This window comes from Electrophorus electricus, chromosome 9 (assembly GCF_013358815.1).
Source record: "Electrophorus electricus isolate fEleEle1 chromosome 9, fEleEle1.pri, whole genome shotgun sequence".
NCBI lineage: Eukaryota > Metazoa > Chordata > Actinopteri > Gymnotiformes > Gymnotidae > Electrophorus > Electrophorus electricus.
The window spans coordinates 18121840-18140622 of NC_049543.1; the positions used below are offsets into that span (position 1 = coordinate 18121840).

An 18783-nucleotide genomic window follows, 5' to 3' on the forward strand; every position below is an offset into this window, starting at 1 on the left:
TTTAAGATTGAACAATTGGGAGCAGTCAGTGCAAATGAAGTAAGTGTAAGTGAATGCAAACTCTACAATAACAGTTGGGAGAAAGTTCCTGTCTCTTTAAGAGGTGCATCTGAGTAGCCACTGTGTATGTTTATTTGTGTGTGAGGCTCTTGTTCTGGTGATTTTTGGGAATGGCATGTTTTTGGCACTGAGGTTTGTAATGATGGTCACAGGGAGAGGTTTCATGGACTGAAGAATGCAAAGAATCCCCCACCCCACAGTTAGACTAGTTGTTTATCAGCAGCCAGGCTGGCTGGTCATAACATTTTTTATTCTGTTTATCATGAAGCTTCAGTTATCCCTCTCTTTCCCAGCCATCTAATCAAGACAAGGAACTTCAATTCATGGCTGAATCCAGATGCTCGCCTCTTCATGCATGAAACTAGCTTGATTCTTTCCTTTTTCTCTTGTTTTTCTTTGTGGACACCTGTCGCTGGTGCCACGCCGGACATTCAAGCTATCTATTTTCGCGCTGTGGGCTTGGCAGTGTGCTTGTGTGGAATTCAGGGGAGCTGGGTGTTGAGTTACCGTGGATGAACCACACTGGTCTGGCTGAGAAAGAGAGAGAGAGAGAGAGAAAGTGAAGTAGAGAGAGGGAAACTTTCTTCCCTGTCTCTCAGCAGGGTGATTAAGTGACAAGATGGAGAGGGCTTAAATGGCTGTTAAACAATATGACCACCTTAATCCATTGGGTCATTCCTGCATGATGCCAAAAAGACCTATAGCCGGAGCTGAGGTTGCTCATTCCCGACAACTTCCTGGTCCTTCCTGTTCCCTTAAACCACATAGCCACATTGGCCCTAGGTTGGCCCATTGCTTCTGGGAACAAAGCAGGTCCTGGGCTACTGAAGTCAGAGACCTGGTGCTGAGGAGCCTCCTAGGTGAAAGATGATCTTGGCTTAACCAAAGCCTCTTGCACGCATACTTCGCCAGCTCACTCTCTCTCCTCGTTGCCTATATTCTCATCTTTTTTTGCTCTCTCTCTCGGTCTCTCTTTCTCCTCCTCCCTCTCTTTTTTTTCCCATTTTCTTTTTTTTTCTCCTGCTATCTGCTGCTGATTGTGTGTCACCTCACCCTGCCATCCTTGAAAGGCCAGTTAGTAGCCAATTAATACCACATCTATGGCAGATGCAAAAAGAAGCTCAGGGCTGCCCAAATCCAGGTTAATTATTTTTCTATTCTACTATTCCAGCAGAAAAATAAAAGAAAGAAAGAAAGAAAGAGACTAGCCAAAGTGATACTTTACGACTGATGCTTCGACACCTATGTGCAGTTTTAGTGAAGGCACGGCTTGAAAATGTTGAAAGGGCCACTTTGAACCTCTGAGTCCTTTTGTAAATTGGCCATGTTTGTTATCGAGACACGACATGCATTAGGTGCTTTCATTTAACTGAAACAGTGTGGGGGAAAAAAACCGGCTTTGATGGATCAGACTAGCAATAAAGAGATCAAAGTTTTGGGTGACTGTGTGTCCTTCTGTTGGAGCTAAATGATGGAGACAAAATGGTGGTCAACTCTAAGGGGGCGGGGGTGTGTGGCTTTAAGAGATCATTGCAAAGGGATATGCTGCAAATGAGACTTACATGGTGCGTAACTGAGTAAGAGCAAGCGTTGATGCATATTTATTGACATCAAAGCCAGGGTGCAGGGCAGAAAGAATGTATATTTTCTAATGGTTGTCAGCTTTCAGTGCCATTTAGCTATGAAAGAGTGGGGGATGTTCATGGCTTTGATGCAGGCTGTAAAAAAAGCATGTCTGGTGGGCCACATGTCACAAGTCTGTTGCTTTTCTGTCCCCCTAACATGCATGCAAGCAATGGGGGCTAAGATATAAGGTCTGAAGAACATGTCCTGAATACACACACACACATACACACACACAGAGAGAGAGAGAGAGTGTCCCATCTGTCACAGTGTCCTCACTGTCTCCTGAGCCAGCCCTGTTCACAGATGGCTTCTCGTTTTGCTTGCATGCAGTGGTGGATAGTGGGGGGCGGGTCTCCAAATGAAAACACAGTTTGGTAACCCTCTCCTCACCATTTCAACTCCTTAACATTGTGGCATGCTTAAAGTGCATATGAGAATCCTGACATCATCTGTGGGGCTCTTAAAGTTGGAACTTTAACCCAACCGGTACTGAAATTTCTTAGACCCCTATCAAGCATCTTAGTATAGTAACAACGATGTAGGATCAGACCTACACTGATGGTGTAACTGTGCTCATTAGACTATAAAAGATTGAATTTTCTATCTGTAATTCTACTCTGAGAAGGAGTTGAAGCTCTGGAATACAAACTTCCTTTTAAGCATCTATAGAATCACTGGAAGCTTCTGGCATCTCCTCCACCATGCCCAGCATCCCAGCTGAATTCATATCCAAAACCCAACACTGACACATTGGTAGACTGGAGATGTGGTCCTGGGCTTGATCGCCTGCTCATTCAAAGCCTAGTATAATAACTGATGGTCGCAAATCGTGAAAGATTACGTTTTTTGAAGTACAGCAAATGGTATGAACTTGGAGAGCGAGGGCTGTGAATGGAGGAAATACGAGGGAGACGTACAGCAGACGGAGGGATCGAAGACCAGCAAAGGCGAGGCCTGGAATGCAACGAAGTGCATTATAACTCAGAATCCTGTAGAGGGGTAACCAGAGACAAGGAACAGTTCTCAAACTTTGACTTTGTGTTGTTAACATATCTGGTACTGGTAGGTCACAAGGTTAGAGAGTAGCTTTAAAGAATTAAAAATTTTCATTTGAAAATGACACATTTCATATGGACAAAAAATTTGAAGCTAGCATGCAAGATTTTTCCCTACTGTTAGCCATACTAGCATTTCCAGCTATACTTGTACATAATGTAATAACTGCCCATAAATTGTGGAAACATACAGGGTGGTGAGTTGACTCATGTTGGCAAAGGATGAGTTTGTCAAAGAGTTGATCTTGTTGTTACTCAGGTCACTAAAAAGAAACAAGTCCAAATACAACACCCTTCTTGCAAAAATCATTTCATGTTAAAGAATGGTGGACAGCAAACAATAGAAGATGAGGGGGTTGTTTAAGAGGTGGGGGGTACTCACACCAGCTGCAGATATTTGAAGGCAGCGAGCTCTTTTGGCACTGTGCTAAACTGGTTGCCATCCAGATACCTGTAGAGAGACGCAGTCACAGTTAAAGGCCTGTCCTCATTCCATAGCATGAATGAGAAAGCATATCTCTTTTCCTTGACAATAGACTTCCATGTCAAGTTCGTTGCCCACAGCGCATGTGACAATGGGGAGCTCTTTTGCTGCTTGGCTAGTTCCAGAAAGATTCTCTGGGGGATGCCTGGATTCAGTGGGCTGTGGGTTCCTTAGCCTTGGCTGGAGGATGAGGGAAGATAGAAAGATCATGAAAAAGCTTCGCTGGGTAAGCTTGGTGGGGTTCTGTGAAACAGTAGCATTAGCTTGTCCACATATGATAGCCTGAAGCATTTTGTGTGTGTGTGCATGTGTGTAACTCTATGTGGGTCTAAGAGTGTTACACTGATGCATGTTTGTATGCACTACAGCCTGTGTGTTTAGCATTGTATACCTCTGTCTGGATGATTGATGACCACATGCTTTGTGGCGTGCCTGTTTGTGATAGTTTGTGGAATGTGTCGCTCCCTCAAACATTACCCCCACCACCCCCCAACACACAGGAAGGACATTTTAACACCTTGGCTACACTGTGCACTCCCTCCCAGTATGTATTTTGATGAGGACTATACAATAGCTGCCACCAGGTTGGTGTGACTTGCTAGGGGTTCAGTGAAATTGGATGATTCCTTCACACCCGCTCACTCCTCCCATGGGTCATGCTCAGGGCAGACCCCATTGTTTTCGGCTTGGCCAAGGGCTCGCTGGGGAAAAGGGAGAGAGTTTGGGGTACTAACAGGGCAGAAAATAGGGAAGGAGGGTTCCAGATGCCCAGATGAACTTGAACCATGGATTTGAGACACATGAAAACATTTGCTTGGGGAATGGCAGCATGGTTTGTACAAAAAGAGCTCAACTGTCACGCAAGGTGGAAAGCTGAAAGACATTAGTCCATTGTATGTGAGTGTCCACAGCAAATATCTACAGGGCATCATTTCAACTTGGTAAACTTCTGGCTGTGAAGGTGATTAGAGCCTTGCTTATTGACATCTACCCCATGCCTCCAGCACTGAGCTTGAGAATGACATCAGCTGCAGCTCCTGTAGCTCTTGGGATCCTCACTCTGAAGAATGTGATGGTGAGACCCTGCTATTTATTTTTTTTCCATTTATAGCAAAACCAGCCATTCCAGTGCTCAGGAAGAGGAGGGCAAAAAAGGCAAAAAAATGCAGCGAATGCAAAGCTCAAGTATCTGGTGCCAATGCATCCAGCTCATCTGCATGTCCACCCTTGTTTGGATGTCAGTCTGATTACTTTTTCAACCTGAATAGATACTTGGCTAGTTCTTGCATGCTACAGAGAAGGTAATGGCATACTGGGCATCATCCAGACTTACAGCTCGGTAACGTTGCGAGGAATGCCCTTGGGGAGGGCTCGCAGGTGCTTGTTACTACAGCGCACCACTGTCTCCAGGCAAGTGCACTCGCTGGGACACTGAGGGCGTGGCATGCAGCTGACATCCTCTTGGCCTGTATTGCAGCAGACGGGAGAGAGTCAGAGAGGAAGAGAGTTGGGGAGAAAAGTGAGGAGTGGTTAGCATAGGTAGGGGAGGAAGGAGGTGAAAGATGGATGGAGGCAGGAATGATAGGGCAGAGGGCGACATTATGGGGTTGTTAGGACAGATGGAGATACAAAGAGAAGGTGATAAATGAGATGGAAACTTTTTCTAAGAGAAATAGAGTAAAGGAAAGAGAAGCAGGGGTGTGGACACAAGAAGTGTTGAATGGTTAAGACAGAACGGGTGAAGATTTAGATAGGTAGGAAGTGACAAAGGAATAGAGAAGACAACCACATGAGAGACACAGAGAGAAAAGAACAAGAAATACACATCCATTCAAGAGAGATAAGGATGGAGAGTGTCCAGCACAGTCTAATACAGTATTGATCTGGACTACAAAAACAAATGACTAAGCGAAACAGACAAAGGTTCTTGTTCACCGTATGAACTGAATACTTGACAAATGAAATATAGCTGATGGATCAATAGAGCGGTTAAATATTTATTGACTGAAAAGTCAGCCAACAGACCCATCCCTTAGCTGGGTGCATCAGCGAGTTGCTTCTTGGGTTAGCTAGGGCGAGAGAGTACACTCTACCATCTTCGCAGTGGAAATCTGGCAAGGCCACATCTTGCAGCGGGATCTCCTTCAGGAAAGCCGGCCGCTGGCAGCGTGGATTCCCTGTGACAATCTTGCGGCTCCGCAGCCAGTCACCCAGCCATGCCAGTCGGCAGTCACAGTTGAAGGAGTTAGCCAGTAGGTTCCTGCCACAAGAACATAAATAAGAATTAGAAGACAGAACAGGCTGAGCCTAAAGTCTGTTTTCTGTATGCTAATCAAAGCCAGCTTTTTATTCTCCCAGTCTTCAGTGCAAATCGGACTGGTCTGAAATTCAACACCAATGGAGAAATTGCCACAGCCATGGATAATTCTGAAGACTTCGTCAAACAGATGGTCAGATTTACAGCAAGCTGGTCTTACAAGGCCACAGACACAAAGGCCAAAGTTCTGGCTTGTGTGCGAACAAAAAAACCCAGAATGTGGTTGAGGACATACAGAGTAGAGAGGGTCTGAAGAGTGTCAAATGCTCCCGGTGTAATGGTGGTCAGCTGGTTGTCATAAAGAGACAACAGGCGAACATTATACAAGCCAGTGAAGCTGTTGTTGTGGATGCAGCTGATGCGGTTGTTGCGGAGCATTCTAAAAGGGAGAATTTATTAAATTATTTGTTGGATAATAGTAGGTGAAGCTTAAGTCTGCAATTAAATAAAAGCCTTAATTGTCAATGTACTACTGAAACTACTGATCTTGTAGTTAACATACTATTTAAAACCAATTAAAAATTAGCATGTCATGTCCAGAGAAAAGGGGAGTTAGCCTTCAACTCTAAGATAACTGAACTCACAGCATGCGTAGACCTTCCAAACCCCTGAACATGCCACTGCGTACAGAATCCAGTTGATTGGCTGTCAGATGTAACTCAGTGATGGAAGAGGCACCCTCGAAGACGCCATCTTCAATTTCCGAAATCTTGTTGTTGCTGAGATTTCTGTGAGAAAAATGGTGATGTCAAGCAGGCTTTGCCACACTGCATTTTGAAAAGTGAGCACCACTGTACCTTTGGCAGTCATGCTTACATTTTCTTCAGCTGTGTCAAAGTCTTGAATGCGCCAGTGGCCTCCAGAGATGTGATCTCATTGTTGTTGAGACGACTTCAGGAATAGCAAGGCAAAATAAGGTCAAGACAGGAGTTCACAATCAGGATGTTCAGAAGGAGTTGGCAGATAGCACTATGCCCTGTTCAAGGTCTGTTAAAACAGTAAGCTGCGCTAGCAAGGGAGAACCAAAATGTCCTTCTAAACAAGGACGGGTGTTTATGCTTTCTGCATTAATGACTACAAAAACCACAGCCATAAACTGTATAATAATGAGAGATAGGTTTTACCATTGCATGTACAACATCTACAAGTGAGAGAACCACATTTGGTAGTTGTACTGGACATTTGAGAGGTGAAAATATAAGCAAGGGTTTGTGTGATGTAGTGGAGGGTACTTACAGCTCAGCGGTAGAGGCAGGGATGTGGTCAGGGACCTTAGTGAGACGCAGGTTGGAGCAATCCACCACATTTGACTCACAGCGACACTTAGCTGGGCAGACAGGTTCATCATTGCACTCATTGTTCAGCCTGCTGTCCTCTGAGCCTGAGACAAATGTTCCCAAAATGGTATTCCAAAACAGTGAATGGTATTCTAGGATCAACATGTACAATTTTTTCTGGTCCCCTCAGATAACCTTTAGGCTTCAAACACTGGACCACCAAGACTTAACCATTCAAACTTTATCCTCTTAGTATTACATTTAGCTGATGCTTTTATCCAAAGGGACTTACAGTTATGACTGTATACAACTTGAGCAATTGAGGGTTAAGGACCTTGCTTGGGGCCCAAGAGTGACAACTTGGCAGTGGTGGGACTTGAAGTGGCAACCTTCTGATTTCAAATCAAGTACCTTAACCACTGAGCTACCACTTCCCTAGCCCTAGCCCATCAAGTGTTATGTTGCCTGTAGCATGTTATCTATCAGGACCTTCGCTGACTCATAATGAATTTCCCAGTCAGTAATTCTGCTTTCTTTTGGATCATGTGTTGTGAAACACTGGTAGTTTGGCTATCACAGGTCTGCTTGGGAATTGCTTTGCCAGATAACCATGGACTGTGGAATCAAAGCATTTTAACAGAAGCACTAAGATCTGAGAAGACATTTTTAATGTATGGCATATTACTTAAGCCATACAGACCACTGTCTTAAAAAAACATGTCCAGGAGGACAAGTCTTTTCTCTCACTGTTTGTGATTTGCTAAGAATAGACCGTACATGCCAAAGTGCTTGAAGGCAGTTATATAATAGGTATTCAATAATTGAGCACAAAAATTCCACTCAAAGCCACTTATAGAAGGAGCTATTGTGTGCTTTGGTTGGATGGTGCACTATTGTTGCTCTTGCTATGGCTGTGGGTAGCTGTTAATGGGCCAAAGTACACCCAACTATAATGTGTGGGAGTAAAAGTCCATGCTCACTCACCACAGGCAAGTCCATTTAATGAAAAATGAAAGCTAATTTGTTATTTAATCAAAGTCCACAATTCACAAATGCTGTCCAAAGGAATTTGTTAAAATTGAAGAGAACAGTCCTGGAGCAACTTTATAACTAATTTGTACATTCATGATTATTTATAGGCACCACAGCAATAAATAATGTTCAGTTCATAATTTCTACACCCAACCAATTATTACTGTTTTATTTCACATGAAAGAAGACTGGATCTATTTAGTCCTATTTTGAATTTGGTATGTGATTCTGAGCAATGGCTTAACTCAGAAACAGTAAAAAGATCCTGCTCAAATTTAGGAAGTTCAGACACACTAATGATCTGTATTAGTGACAAGTTTTGGAAGTGACTGGTGGAATTGGAATTTCCTGGTAGAGTAACAACAAAAAAGCAGCATGAGAGGAAGAGAGGAAGCAATAAATTTGTTGGAGCTCTTTGATATTTTTGGGGTGGGGGTGTAGAGATGTGGAGGGACGAGTTCCACTCTGTTCATCACTAGTACTTAGTTCCAATTAAGACCTCATCTATGCTGGAGACACACTGACTCACAGCTCGCCAAGAGCTTCAGCAAAGGGATGAGCACAGACCATTTCAGCTTTCCCGGGGCTGTTTATCTTTCAGAACTTTTTATTGGATAGAGAGGAAAAGGGAAGAAAAGGGAGGAGGGAAATAGAGAGCGGTGAGACTGATGGCATAGGCTTTTATGGCCTTTGGTGTAGCAGTATAAAACCTTAGGGCAGTTACTTTGCCTTATGACATAAAACCTCCCATTATTCTTCTAATAAAAGACCATTCAGCAGAACAGGATTGAGGCACCTTCAGTGTTTCATTATAATCTGGATAGGACAGATAACAAATTAATCAAGTATCTCTTTGATCTTTCCAGTACTTAAATTTCCATTAAAGCTTTCTGCTAATGTCAGCTCTTCATTTCATTCACTGAACGCTTTTCATAAAATTATTTTCTTGGAATATAGGAACATATCCAAATATGAATGTGGTATACCCCTCCTTAAAAAAAAACAAAAAAAACCCCACCACCGCCTTCACCGCAGAGGTGAAGTTCCTACAGAGTGTAACTTAAAAACCAAGCCATCACAAAGAAAATGAATAGCAGTAAAAATAAGCTTGCTTTTGATACCAATTCTGTCTGGAGAGAAGGATTTATGGATACCATTCATTACTGAATTAATATCTACAACCCAGTGTAATGGGGATGAATGGGAGATAGATGGATAGAGGGAGACAGTAATGGACAAAGACAGTGAGAAAAACAAAGAGAATGGGGTGGAATGTTGAAGCCCACTCACCTGGAATGGAGTACTGCTCTTTGGCTGTGATGGAGACAGGAGAAAGCAGTGACATCAGTTAGGGTGCAGTCAAATGGATGTAGCTTTTGACCCAGACAGAAGTGCTCCAACATTTCTGAACTCAAATTGTGCTGTCAACTGTTCATTTTCTTTTGTTTTTATCTTACAATGTGTTTCATGCTAGGAGCAAAATTACTAGGAGCTTCCTCCAGCAAGCATTTCCATACCCTCTTTTGTATCAGCACTACAGTTAAGAAGTTCAGTAAGTTCAAAGTTAAGGAAGTTAGTCCAAAAAACCACTAACAGTCTAATCTTCAGGCCTTAGAGAATAGCTCAGGCAAGCTCGCACGCCTGTGGGTCTCTGTTCTTTAAAAAAGAGCATGTTTGGCAGGGGCTGCTGCTCAGTCTAAAATCCTGCTCTGAGACTGTGTTTACAGGGCTGGGCCCATCCAGACTGGATTAGACAGTTGTTAGAGGAACCACTGGGGAAATATGTGCCAGGCTGCTAAGCTCCAGCACCAACCCATTTCAAATACACCAGGGCATACAGCAATGCACCTGGAGCTTAGGTTTATGCTGGAGTGGTGCTGTGTGTGTGCAGAACTCAATGACAAAGTCGAGTGACATTTCGTGGCTTCCATGTGAATCCAGAAACACTGTGCGCTAATGTGCTAATAAAACCAGACAGAGGAAATGAGAGGGGCAGTGTACGGAGGAAAAAATAAACATAGCATGGACCTCTATCATGTAGGTTCCCAACCACAAGTCGCTCATTCCTGCAGATCACTTTTCAGTTTGCTTTCTGTTGCTATTTGGGAGGATATTGATTAGTCTGGGACCAGTGGTTAGATGCAGTGCTGTTCAGTTTAGCAATGAGAGCAGCCCCAAGAAATGAATGTTAAAGTGACAAAGGAAATGGATGACGTGTAGGAATCTGATGATCTGCCATGGCAAAAACCAAAGCAAAGGTTTAGGTTTACCAGAACAGCGGAACTTCTTGCTCTTGATTTGGCCAATGCGCTTGTTAGCCAGGCGGCGGGGGCTGGCACAACGTGCTCCACTGGTCTCAATCGGGTTGGAACGGAGGTAGTCAGCCAGCCACTTCAGATTACAGTCACAAATAAATGGGTTCTGGGCCAGATGACTGTAGTGTGCATGAGGCAAAGACAATGCATAATCATTTCCTCACTAATTCACATGAATGTAAAACTGGAGAATGGATAATATTTTCCAACAGGTGTACATGTGTAAACTGTACTTAAGACAGTATTAAGCATTACTAAACAGTTGAGCCACATGCTTACTAACAATTTTATAACAATATCTAATGTTATATTTTATATACCTTTTATTAATGTACTCTTAAGTAGTTTATTAATGTGCAGTTACTTTAAAGTGTAAACAGAGAAAGTATTTTCAACAGGTCTTTATCATGTTTCAAAGTTAACCATTCTTTGCTAAAATGATGATGATCCTTCTACTTTATACATAAATCACTATTCTGTATTGTATAAGTTAATAAGCAAATGTCTTCAAAAAAGAACAATAGTATAATTCTCCTTGAACAATTCCTGATAGGGGCTTTAAGGCTATTTGATAATGCTGGTTCAATGACTGGTAATCCTTCTTTGCCACCTGATTGCTAGCCAAGAGCTGATAGAGGTGCCACACAGTAGCTGAGAATGCTTCAACCATAGCTGCTCAGTTGAGCTTTGTGTCTAAATCCAGAGCAATGCATACAGTGCACACTGGGGCCCAGAATTTATTTTAAAGCATTGTCTCTGAACTTGGTATAAATGTACTGATCATTTTAATAAGCGCAACTCAATACTCTTCTCATTTTTCTATGCATAATTAAATCTGAATGTTGAGTTCATGTTTGTTAGGAGAGACTTAAATAAAGATTTATCACCTTTATTTATCTGTAAATGTGTGTTCAGCAGTGCTACTATTTCCACTGGTGGCTCAGCATTGGTGGGAAACAATGGCGAAAATGTACTAGACAAAAGATAGGCAAGAAACATGTGGTCTGGCTTGGAGATTATTTCAAAGTGTGTGGGCTGAAGGTTATTCTCCTTCATATTCCATTGGGTATGGAACAGTTAGTGGAGGACGAGCTATTGCTTGATGTGCCTGCCAGGCTAATATTACCAGGCTGAAAGATTTATGATGCTCTTTACATCCCCTCTCCGCTGCTGTATTATTAGATAAGGTTACAGGTAAACAAAATGAGCCTGTACATGTTTTCTTGTGCCAGTAGGAGCAGTCTTCTGGTTGAGAAAGTGTAGTTTTAAACTAGTTGGGGAAGTAATACCTTTGCTCTATTTGCCAAGTGTATGCTCTAGGAGCACAATTATCATGAAGATAATGCAAAACGTTTTGAGTTTTTCTGCGTCCCCAGAGATGTGCCCTGGAATAAACTGTAAGTAAGTGTGTGTGGTGAATCAGACAGAGGTGAGTCAGCTGACACTGGTGTGGGACTCTGAACAGAGCTCAGAAGAATGACAGGTTGGCACTCACAGGGTCTGGATAGCACGAAGGGAAGCGAAGGTGCCTTTGGCCAGAGTCTGGATCTTATTATCATACAGAGAGAGCAGAGAGAGGTTCTGCAAGTCTTGGAATGCGTTAGCACGTACACAGTGGATCTTATTGGCATTCAGAAGACTGGGGGGAGAATACACACAATGGAAAGGGAGACAGAGAAAGGAGATAGGCAGACTAATCAGAGTAGGTCAAACAAGACAAGCTGTAAACACCATTTTCTATTATGCTTGCAATAAATTGAATAAAATCTTATTGATTCAGCATGCTTGCTCTTCTAAAAAATTCACATCCAAACTAGGTTTGCAGTAGTTATAGAACTGTCTCCTTCCTAAAAGATTCTGTTAAACTTACAGCAGCTGGAGGGCATAAAGTCCGTCAAATACACCTTTGGGCAACTCTGTGATCTTGTTCCCATATAGGACTCTGTGGGTCAGGGAAACAGTTTTTGTAGAACACAATGCCTGAATCACATCTGGTATTGATATTTCAAGAAAGTTTAACTCTTTCAAGCTTTCAGACTAGATGTGTAGAGTGATATGCAGTTTAAACAATTAAATGTACTCATAAAAGTAAACAAAGAAGTTTTAGAAATGGGGCTGAAAAAGGTTTCGGACTATGGACTATATAAGAGTTCAGTTTAATTGGACAAGAGCACATACACAAGTCCCATACAGACCTGAACATGTACACGTGTGCATGCGTGCACACACACACAGTTTGACAAGAAACACTTACAAGGAGTTGAGGGAACGCAGACCTTGGAAGGCGTCAGGAGCAATCTCAGAGATCTGGTTGTTGCTGAGGTCTCTGTGAGTAGAAAAAAAATGGGAAAGAAGAGAGAATGAGAGACAGAAGATGAGAAAGAAAGAGATGAGAAATAATCCGAAAGAGAGGCAGATACAGACATGCCATAAGCGGTCTGACCCATATTTGCCCCCCCCCCCCCCACCACCACCACCAAGACAGTAGCACCAGTAGAATATCAGTCACACATGACTGTCTCCACACAAGTTCCAGGCAGAAAGCTCTCAGCACATACTCAAACTGACACTCGATCGGCTTGCTGTTAATGGGCATGGGGCTTTGTGGCCTCTGCCTGCTTACATGGCTGCCCGCAGGAAGCTGGGCCTGGGCTGGCTGCCGACTCCACAGCACCGGGGCATGGCCGCAGGCTGGCTCTATCCTCTGGCCCTGCAGTGGAGGTGGTGACGTAGGGATATTAAAAAGGCATAGGGCTCCCCCAACCCCCAAATAGAATGAAGTTTAATAAACTTCGCGAGCCAGTGGCCCTCTCTCCAAACCACAGTGGGCATCCTCCCTCCTGTGAGCTCCTAGTGAAGAGAGAAGGGTAGGGGAGGAGGAGATTTACTATGAGGATGACACTGCAGCAAAGACGAGGTTGGTTCAGAAGGGAACCGTCTTCACCCATTTATGGGTCAAATGTTTGTAATTGTGTACTCTTGAAGAAACGGATGTTTGTCTTCTGACAGAAGCCTTGGACTTTCCGGGTAGTTGGCCAGGGCGGATAACAAGCCCGTGAGATGAACCGTACACCACACCTCGGGCCGCCTCCAGCCAGCCGTGGGTTTAAGGCGGAGGTCTCCCTGAGCCGCAAATATGTCTCGCACCTAAAAGTGACCAAACATGTGAGCATGAACCCCATGAAGGTCAATATATCTGCACCTTTGATACATATACATATACGGAGGACAGGAAGCACTACAGAAAAGTGGCGAATGGCTCATATCTACCTACAGGAATGTTGAGGCACATGCTTTTATTTTTTTTCCCCTCGGCCCTCACATCGGTGGATTTCTTTGACTTTTCCAGCCTGGTGAGCTAAAGAGGGACAGCTGGAAAAGCAGAGGGGACGTGGGGATACGTGGACGTGTGAGCATTAATTTTATGAGCAGGTCATATGGGGTCGTGGCTTGTTTGGCTACCAGGTTGCTGCTAAAGGACGAGCGAGAGGAGTGGCATCGGAAGGAAAAAAAAACCTTCTCCCCCATTTTCCCATGGCTGCTATTTGAGGGTTGGAGCTGGACAAAGGCCGAGGTTTGGTGGGTGTGTCCGCTAACAGAAGCCTGTGGGTCACTCTGGTCGCTGAGTTCTCCCTCTGTAAAGCTCGCCTTCCCATGGACTGTGATCACATTGGCCACGATTTATGGTGTGTTGAGTGAGTTGCTCCCACGCGCTGCTCTCCACACCTCTGCTCAACAAGGGGTGCATCGGGCAAGAATCCATGCTAAATATAGCCCCTCGAGCATCGCCATCAACTGCAAACCGTTGTAGCATATTTATGGGAATAAGGAGAAATGTCAGTATATGAGCAAAAGGGGAAACTCCACCCAAAAGAAAAATACTTTTTTTCTTCTTTTTCTTTTCTTTTGACTGCTTGATGCTGTAGTGCTACTTTTGCTTTCTAAGACACAGTTCTTATTTCCAGGTCTTGATGTGCTAAAAATCTCAAAAGATGTCATTTGGTTAGTCCTAAAATAGAAATATGCTTATTTAATAGGTTTTATTTTCCACAGTCAGGAAAGAGTTGCTTTCTCTTCTAAAAAGCATAAATCAGGATTTTCTCTCCTTTTATTTGTCATTAACATTGACAGGCAAATATGGAAAATAAATATTTTGTATATAATCCTGCATTAAAATTCAGTAATAATACACACTGCTGTTCAGCATGAATGCAATAACATACAGGGCATGCTCAACTTTTGTGCAGGATCCATTCCACATGCAACATTTACAAAATGTGTTGCAAAAAAATTGCAGGGTTTTGTAATTAGTGAGAAAACCCATTCATTATTATACCATGTAAAATAATGACTTTATGGTAGGCAAAATAATTAATGAAACCATTTTCTTAATGCACTTAAGGAAAATAAAAGGAGCTGTTCTTTTAGCGATGTGTTATTTTCCAATGGGTTGTGGGACCCATCAACTCACATTCTGCGGAGCTTCTTGTAAGGCGAGAACGCTCCCGGAGGAATGGACTTGATGCCGTTCTGTTCGAGTCGTCTGCGGAGGGAGAGAGGGGAGGGACATTGTTGCAAGTCAGACAACCAGACAACAAAAGAACGCCATGGTAACAAAGCTCATTAGTGTGCCTTAGCCAGGGCTGGATTGCGTAATGGTCAGGTGTGTCTCATTATCCCTGCCTTAACTAGATAATATTTACATAATGTCCTGCAGTAGGGCCAACAGAAAATGGCAATGCAAATCACAGGGATGCCTCAGATAATTTGCATGACAGAGTCTGTTTCCTTGGGCTGATACTTTGGACATATTTGCTCTTGAACTATGCTGAACAGGTCACTGCACCATGAGCACAGTGTTAAACCAAAGGCATTTACAGCATTTGACAGATGCTTTTACGTATATTAATATGTATGACATGAGGTATGTACCCTGGGAACTGAACCAATGACCTTGGTGTTGCTAGCATCATGTAAGTTGTGGGAGCACAAGACAGTTTGCTTAGTTCACTCAGACTCAGGTCCTCAGTTCAAAAGGATGTCTCATCAAACTGCTATTCATCGCTAATAATGAATGAGGACCAATAGGACGTATCTATAACATGGCATGGATCTGTTCTTGAACAGAGCACAATATTGGCTCCTGCTACAGGCTCTCGCTAACTCCAATAGCTCGACAGCATAGCGGTGGAACGCTAAGGCAAGAGAACAGGCCATAGGCAGGAGGAGAAAGGGTTTGAGCTGGGCAGTTATGGTAAGGTGCCTACGCGTCATGTGGAACATTCATGTTAAGAGATGCTGTCAGTGAGGGCTAAGCAAAGTCGCAGGCCTCTAATCCTAATGGCCCCTCCCCACGTGGCAGCTAATCTCAGCCAGAGCGGCTCACGCTGTCTAAAATCCATACCTGTTCAAAAACACACATACAGATACACACACGGATGTATTCTCACAGGCATGCACTCGTGCATGCACGCCAGTTAAGCAGTTGACCTGTTGTTCACCTCATCTATAAGAACTGCTAACTTCTCCATTTTCTGTCTCCTAGGCAACACAGGAAAAAGACTAAATAACAAGTGGCATCTGTGAGAACCTGCACAGGCACAGGTTAAGGTGTCTGAACCCAATGGGTTTGGTATTCATGGAGTTTATATTATAAAGTAGTGAAACTGCACCACCAAACTTACTGCAGAAATCTGAGGTCCTCCAAACCACTACACTGTTGGGATAATCAGAAACCTCAAATTGCTGTGGGTCCTTTCCACTTGCAGGCACCCAGCAGGGGAGTTAACATTAAGCCACACGCAATCAGTTCTCACCATCAATCTACCCAAGTGTCAGTTCCAGGCTCCGTCTCCATGGCTTTATCTCCATGCACCTGCCTTTGTGCACCACTATACACTTATGCATACATATATTGTTGCCATGCATATTAATGTGTATTGTATATACACACTCATGGACTAAATTTTTTACAAGCATGTAAGTCTCATATTTGTATGCTGATGATGTACTATCTTTGGCTTTTCCCCTAATTATGTGGATGTGTGCCATTGGCTATGTATGTATCTTTGTGTGTGTGTGTGTGAGAGACAGACAATAGCCAGTGAGCTGTGAGCCAAGGGTCTGATTCTGAACTGGTGGGATCATCCGGACTCTGCAAATCTGTCTTATAAATCGCATGTGTGCTACCCTCCCGTTACCCTTTCACTCACTCGCAGCAGAACCTTCAGGAACTGGACCGACCTAATCAGCATCAGCTGCACTGGAAAAAGCCAGGCAATGCTGTAAAGGCTCATTTCTCTCACCCTCTGAGAATCCCATTAGAGACTATGCAGGCTGGCCTGTTTTTTTTTTTTGTTTTTTTTTGCTTTTGCTTAATGACGGCATATTTTGCCCCCGTGGAGGGGCCCGAAACAGGCAGCTGCCTTTGAGACCCGATGGCCCCAAAGTCTTATTAAATGGGGGAATTTTAAAAGCTGTGAAGTGCCCCGGGTCGCTGATGCTGACCAAACCTCCCCGCTTGCATGCATGAACCTCTAAATTGTGCAATGTTTACAACATATTGCTTCCCCTTTCTTGCCGATGAGTCGCATAGATGACGAGATGACAAAGTTAAATGCGGATGCTTTTAAATAATGGTTCTGAGAAGTCTGGAGACATTCCCTTTCTTGTGAGTCTATGAAAGCTGAAAGCTGGGGTGAGTCAGGACTGACTTGGACAATTTTCAATTAAGCCTGTTTCTCAACTTCAAAGAGCAACTTAGTGGGAATTACAGCAATATGATTTCAAATTTGTGGACTGCAGCAACTCTAGACCACACGGACACAGCCATGTGCATTCCTGGGGTGCTCATGTTTTGGCCTTTATTTATAAGTGATCATCCAAATGAATTTATTGCTGATTTCACATTTGCTTTGACAGCTGTGTCTCAGCCGGCGCCTCAATTTCCAGGGCAACTACAATATGTGTGCACATACATATGTGTGTGGGCTTGCAATAAGGGCAAGACATATTGTAGCACCCCACACACACACTTCAAATCATACCAAATCAATATTTGTGGTGACTTTAAGCCCTATCATGACACAGGGATCAGATGATAGATATGGAGGCCTGGAGAATGGCAGATTGAAATCGATTAAGGGTCAAAGCAGAACTTGCAGGGAAGAAGAGAAACACTCCTGCAATAATCCCTTGGTGGATGATCAGCACATACCATACCATTCATCAACTCTGATCAGTGCTCAAACAGGTGGACAGAAGGCTAGACTGCGTGTCTGTGTTCAACTGGGGGATATTGGTAAGTGGCTGACAAAGGCATTGTAAAAGAAAAGCCCCATTGGCTGAGCAGTTCTTTAAGGGAGAAAAAAAAGCAAGTTTCTGTTTAGTCTTCTAATATCTGCAGATGTGAGTTGTTGTTTTACAAGTCAGTATTTCACCTCTATACAAGATTATATTAGAGTTACTGAAGTTGTAAGGGAGTGTATTAATCGTATATTTCAACTGAAAAGTGAAGCCTTCTGTCAAGATCACTGAAAATAAAAACAGCCATGGATGAACAATCTTTGAAAGCCAGAGGAAGGAGAGAGAGATCACACCTGGCTGTACATAGCCTAAGCACATGAGATTCATGGGAAAAAAGTAAAGAAATGGAGGAAATGCAAATAAATGATCAAAAACCTGAAGCTGTACAAGACTTTCTGCACTCTCTGTGTGTGTGTGTGTGTATGTGTTTGTGTGTGCGTCTACATCGGCACCCGTCTGAAGATCCCCCCATGAGATCCCAGGGTTGGACATAAACAGAGCTACTGAGCCACTTCAAACATGAACCCCTCATCCGGACTCCCATGCCACCTCGAAAATCTCAGTACCCCCCCCACTCAACAGCACTGCCAAGGCTTCGAAAATGGGTCAGGGTTATTAAGGAACACCAGTACATGTATATTTTTAAACAGTCGCTTTCTTAGAACCTAAAATGCAGAAACCAGTTCACCTTCTCCCTTGGCTTAATGAGGTGAAAGGAGAAGTTTGCTTTCTTTCACCTCTGAACCTACAGGAACCCAGAGATACCTTGTTGGTATGTGTTTATGGAACTTAATACTCATACTATAATTACATGAACTGAGGAACTATGTGGAGTAGAAACTGTTTGCCTGAAAAATGATCTGATTGTCCAAATATGCTAGCTCATTATAGCTGTAATGCCATCATGGCTGATCAGAACTCTGCTTTGGACTGAAGTGCAGGCTGCTAAAAAAAATCTGTCAGAAAAATATATTTCACTTTAGATATAATGTTACTAAATTCCTTTATTTAATAAATATGTATAAGCTACATTTGCTACGTATATGAATGAGCAATGTAGAATTTTGATAGAATGTAAAAGTGATCATAGGAGTGCTTTTTGAAAAAGCAGCTGGACTCAAAACTGGTTACCTAGGAGCAGTCAGTTTCCCTAATCAGGCTTACAACCCTTCATGTACTGGTCCATATCTATATGCAGATGAACCACCATTGGTTTCAAAATAAGTGTTCACATGTGTTCCCTGCATGAAGAGGGCAACAGAGGAAGCCCAAGATGATCAGTGTCCCCATGGGAACTGTGCTAGACCAAAAT

General features: G+C 43.2%; 1 protein-coding gene across 1 annotated transcript in view; it reads right to left on the bottom strand.

Annotated features, from left to right (window-relative positions):
* Positions 1 to 18783, bottom strand: part of slit1a (slit homolog 1a (Drosophila)) — an 89828-nt gene that overhangs the window by 14511 nt on the left and 56534 nt on the right. The window contains 15 exon segments of the mRNA XM_035529789.1: positions 2604 to 2675; positions 2933 to 3004; positions 3124 to 3192; positions 4559 to 4691; positions 5319 to 5485; positions 5778 to 5921; positions 6127 to 6270; positions 6359 to 6433; positions 6779 to 6923; positions 9142 to 9165; positions 10122 to 10285; positions 11662 to 11805; positions 12037 to 12108; positions 12421 to 12492; positions 14638 to 14709. Of these exon segments, the coding sequence (XP_035385682.1) occupies positions 2604 to 2675; positions 2933 to 3004; positions 3124 to 3192; positions 4559 to 4691; positions 5319 to 5485; positions 5778 to 5921; positions 6127 to 6270; positions 6359 to 6433; positions 6779 to 6923; positions 9142 to 9165; positions 10122 to 10285; positions 11662 to 11805; positions 12037 to 12108; positions 12421 to 12492; positions 14638 to 14709 (1569 nt within the window).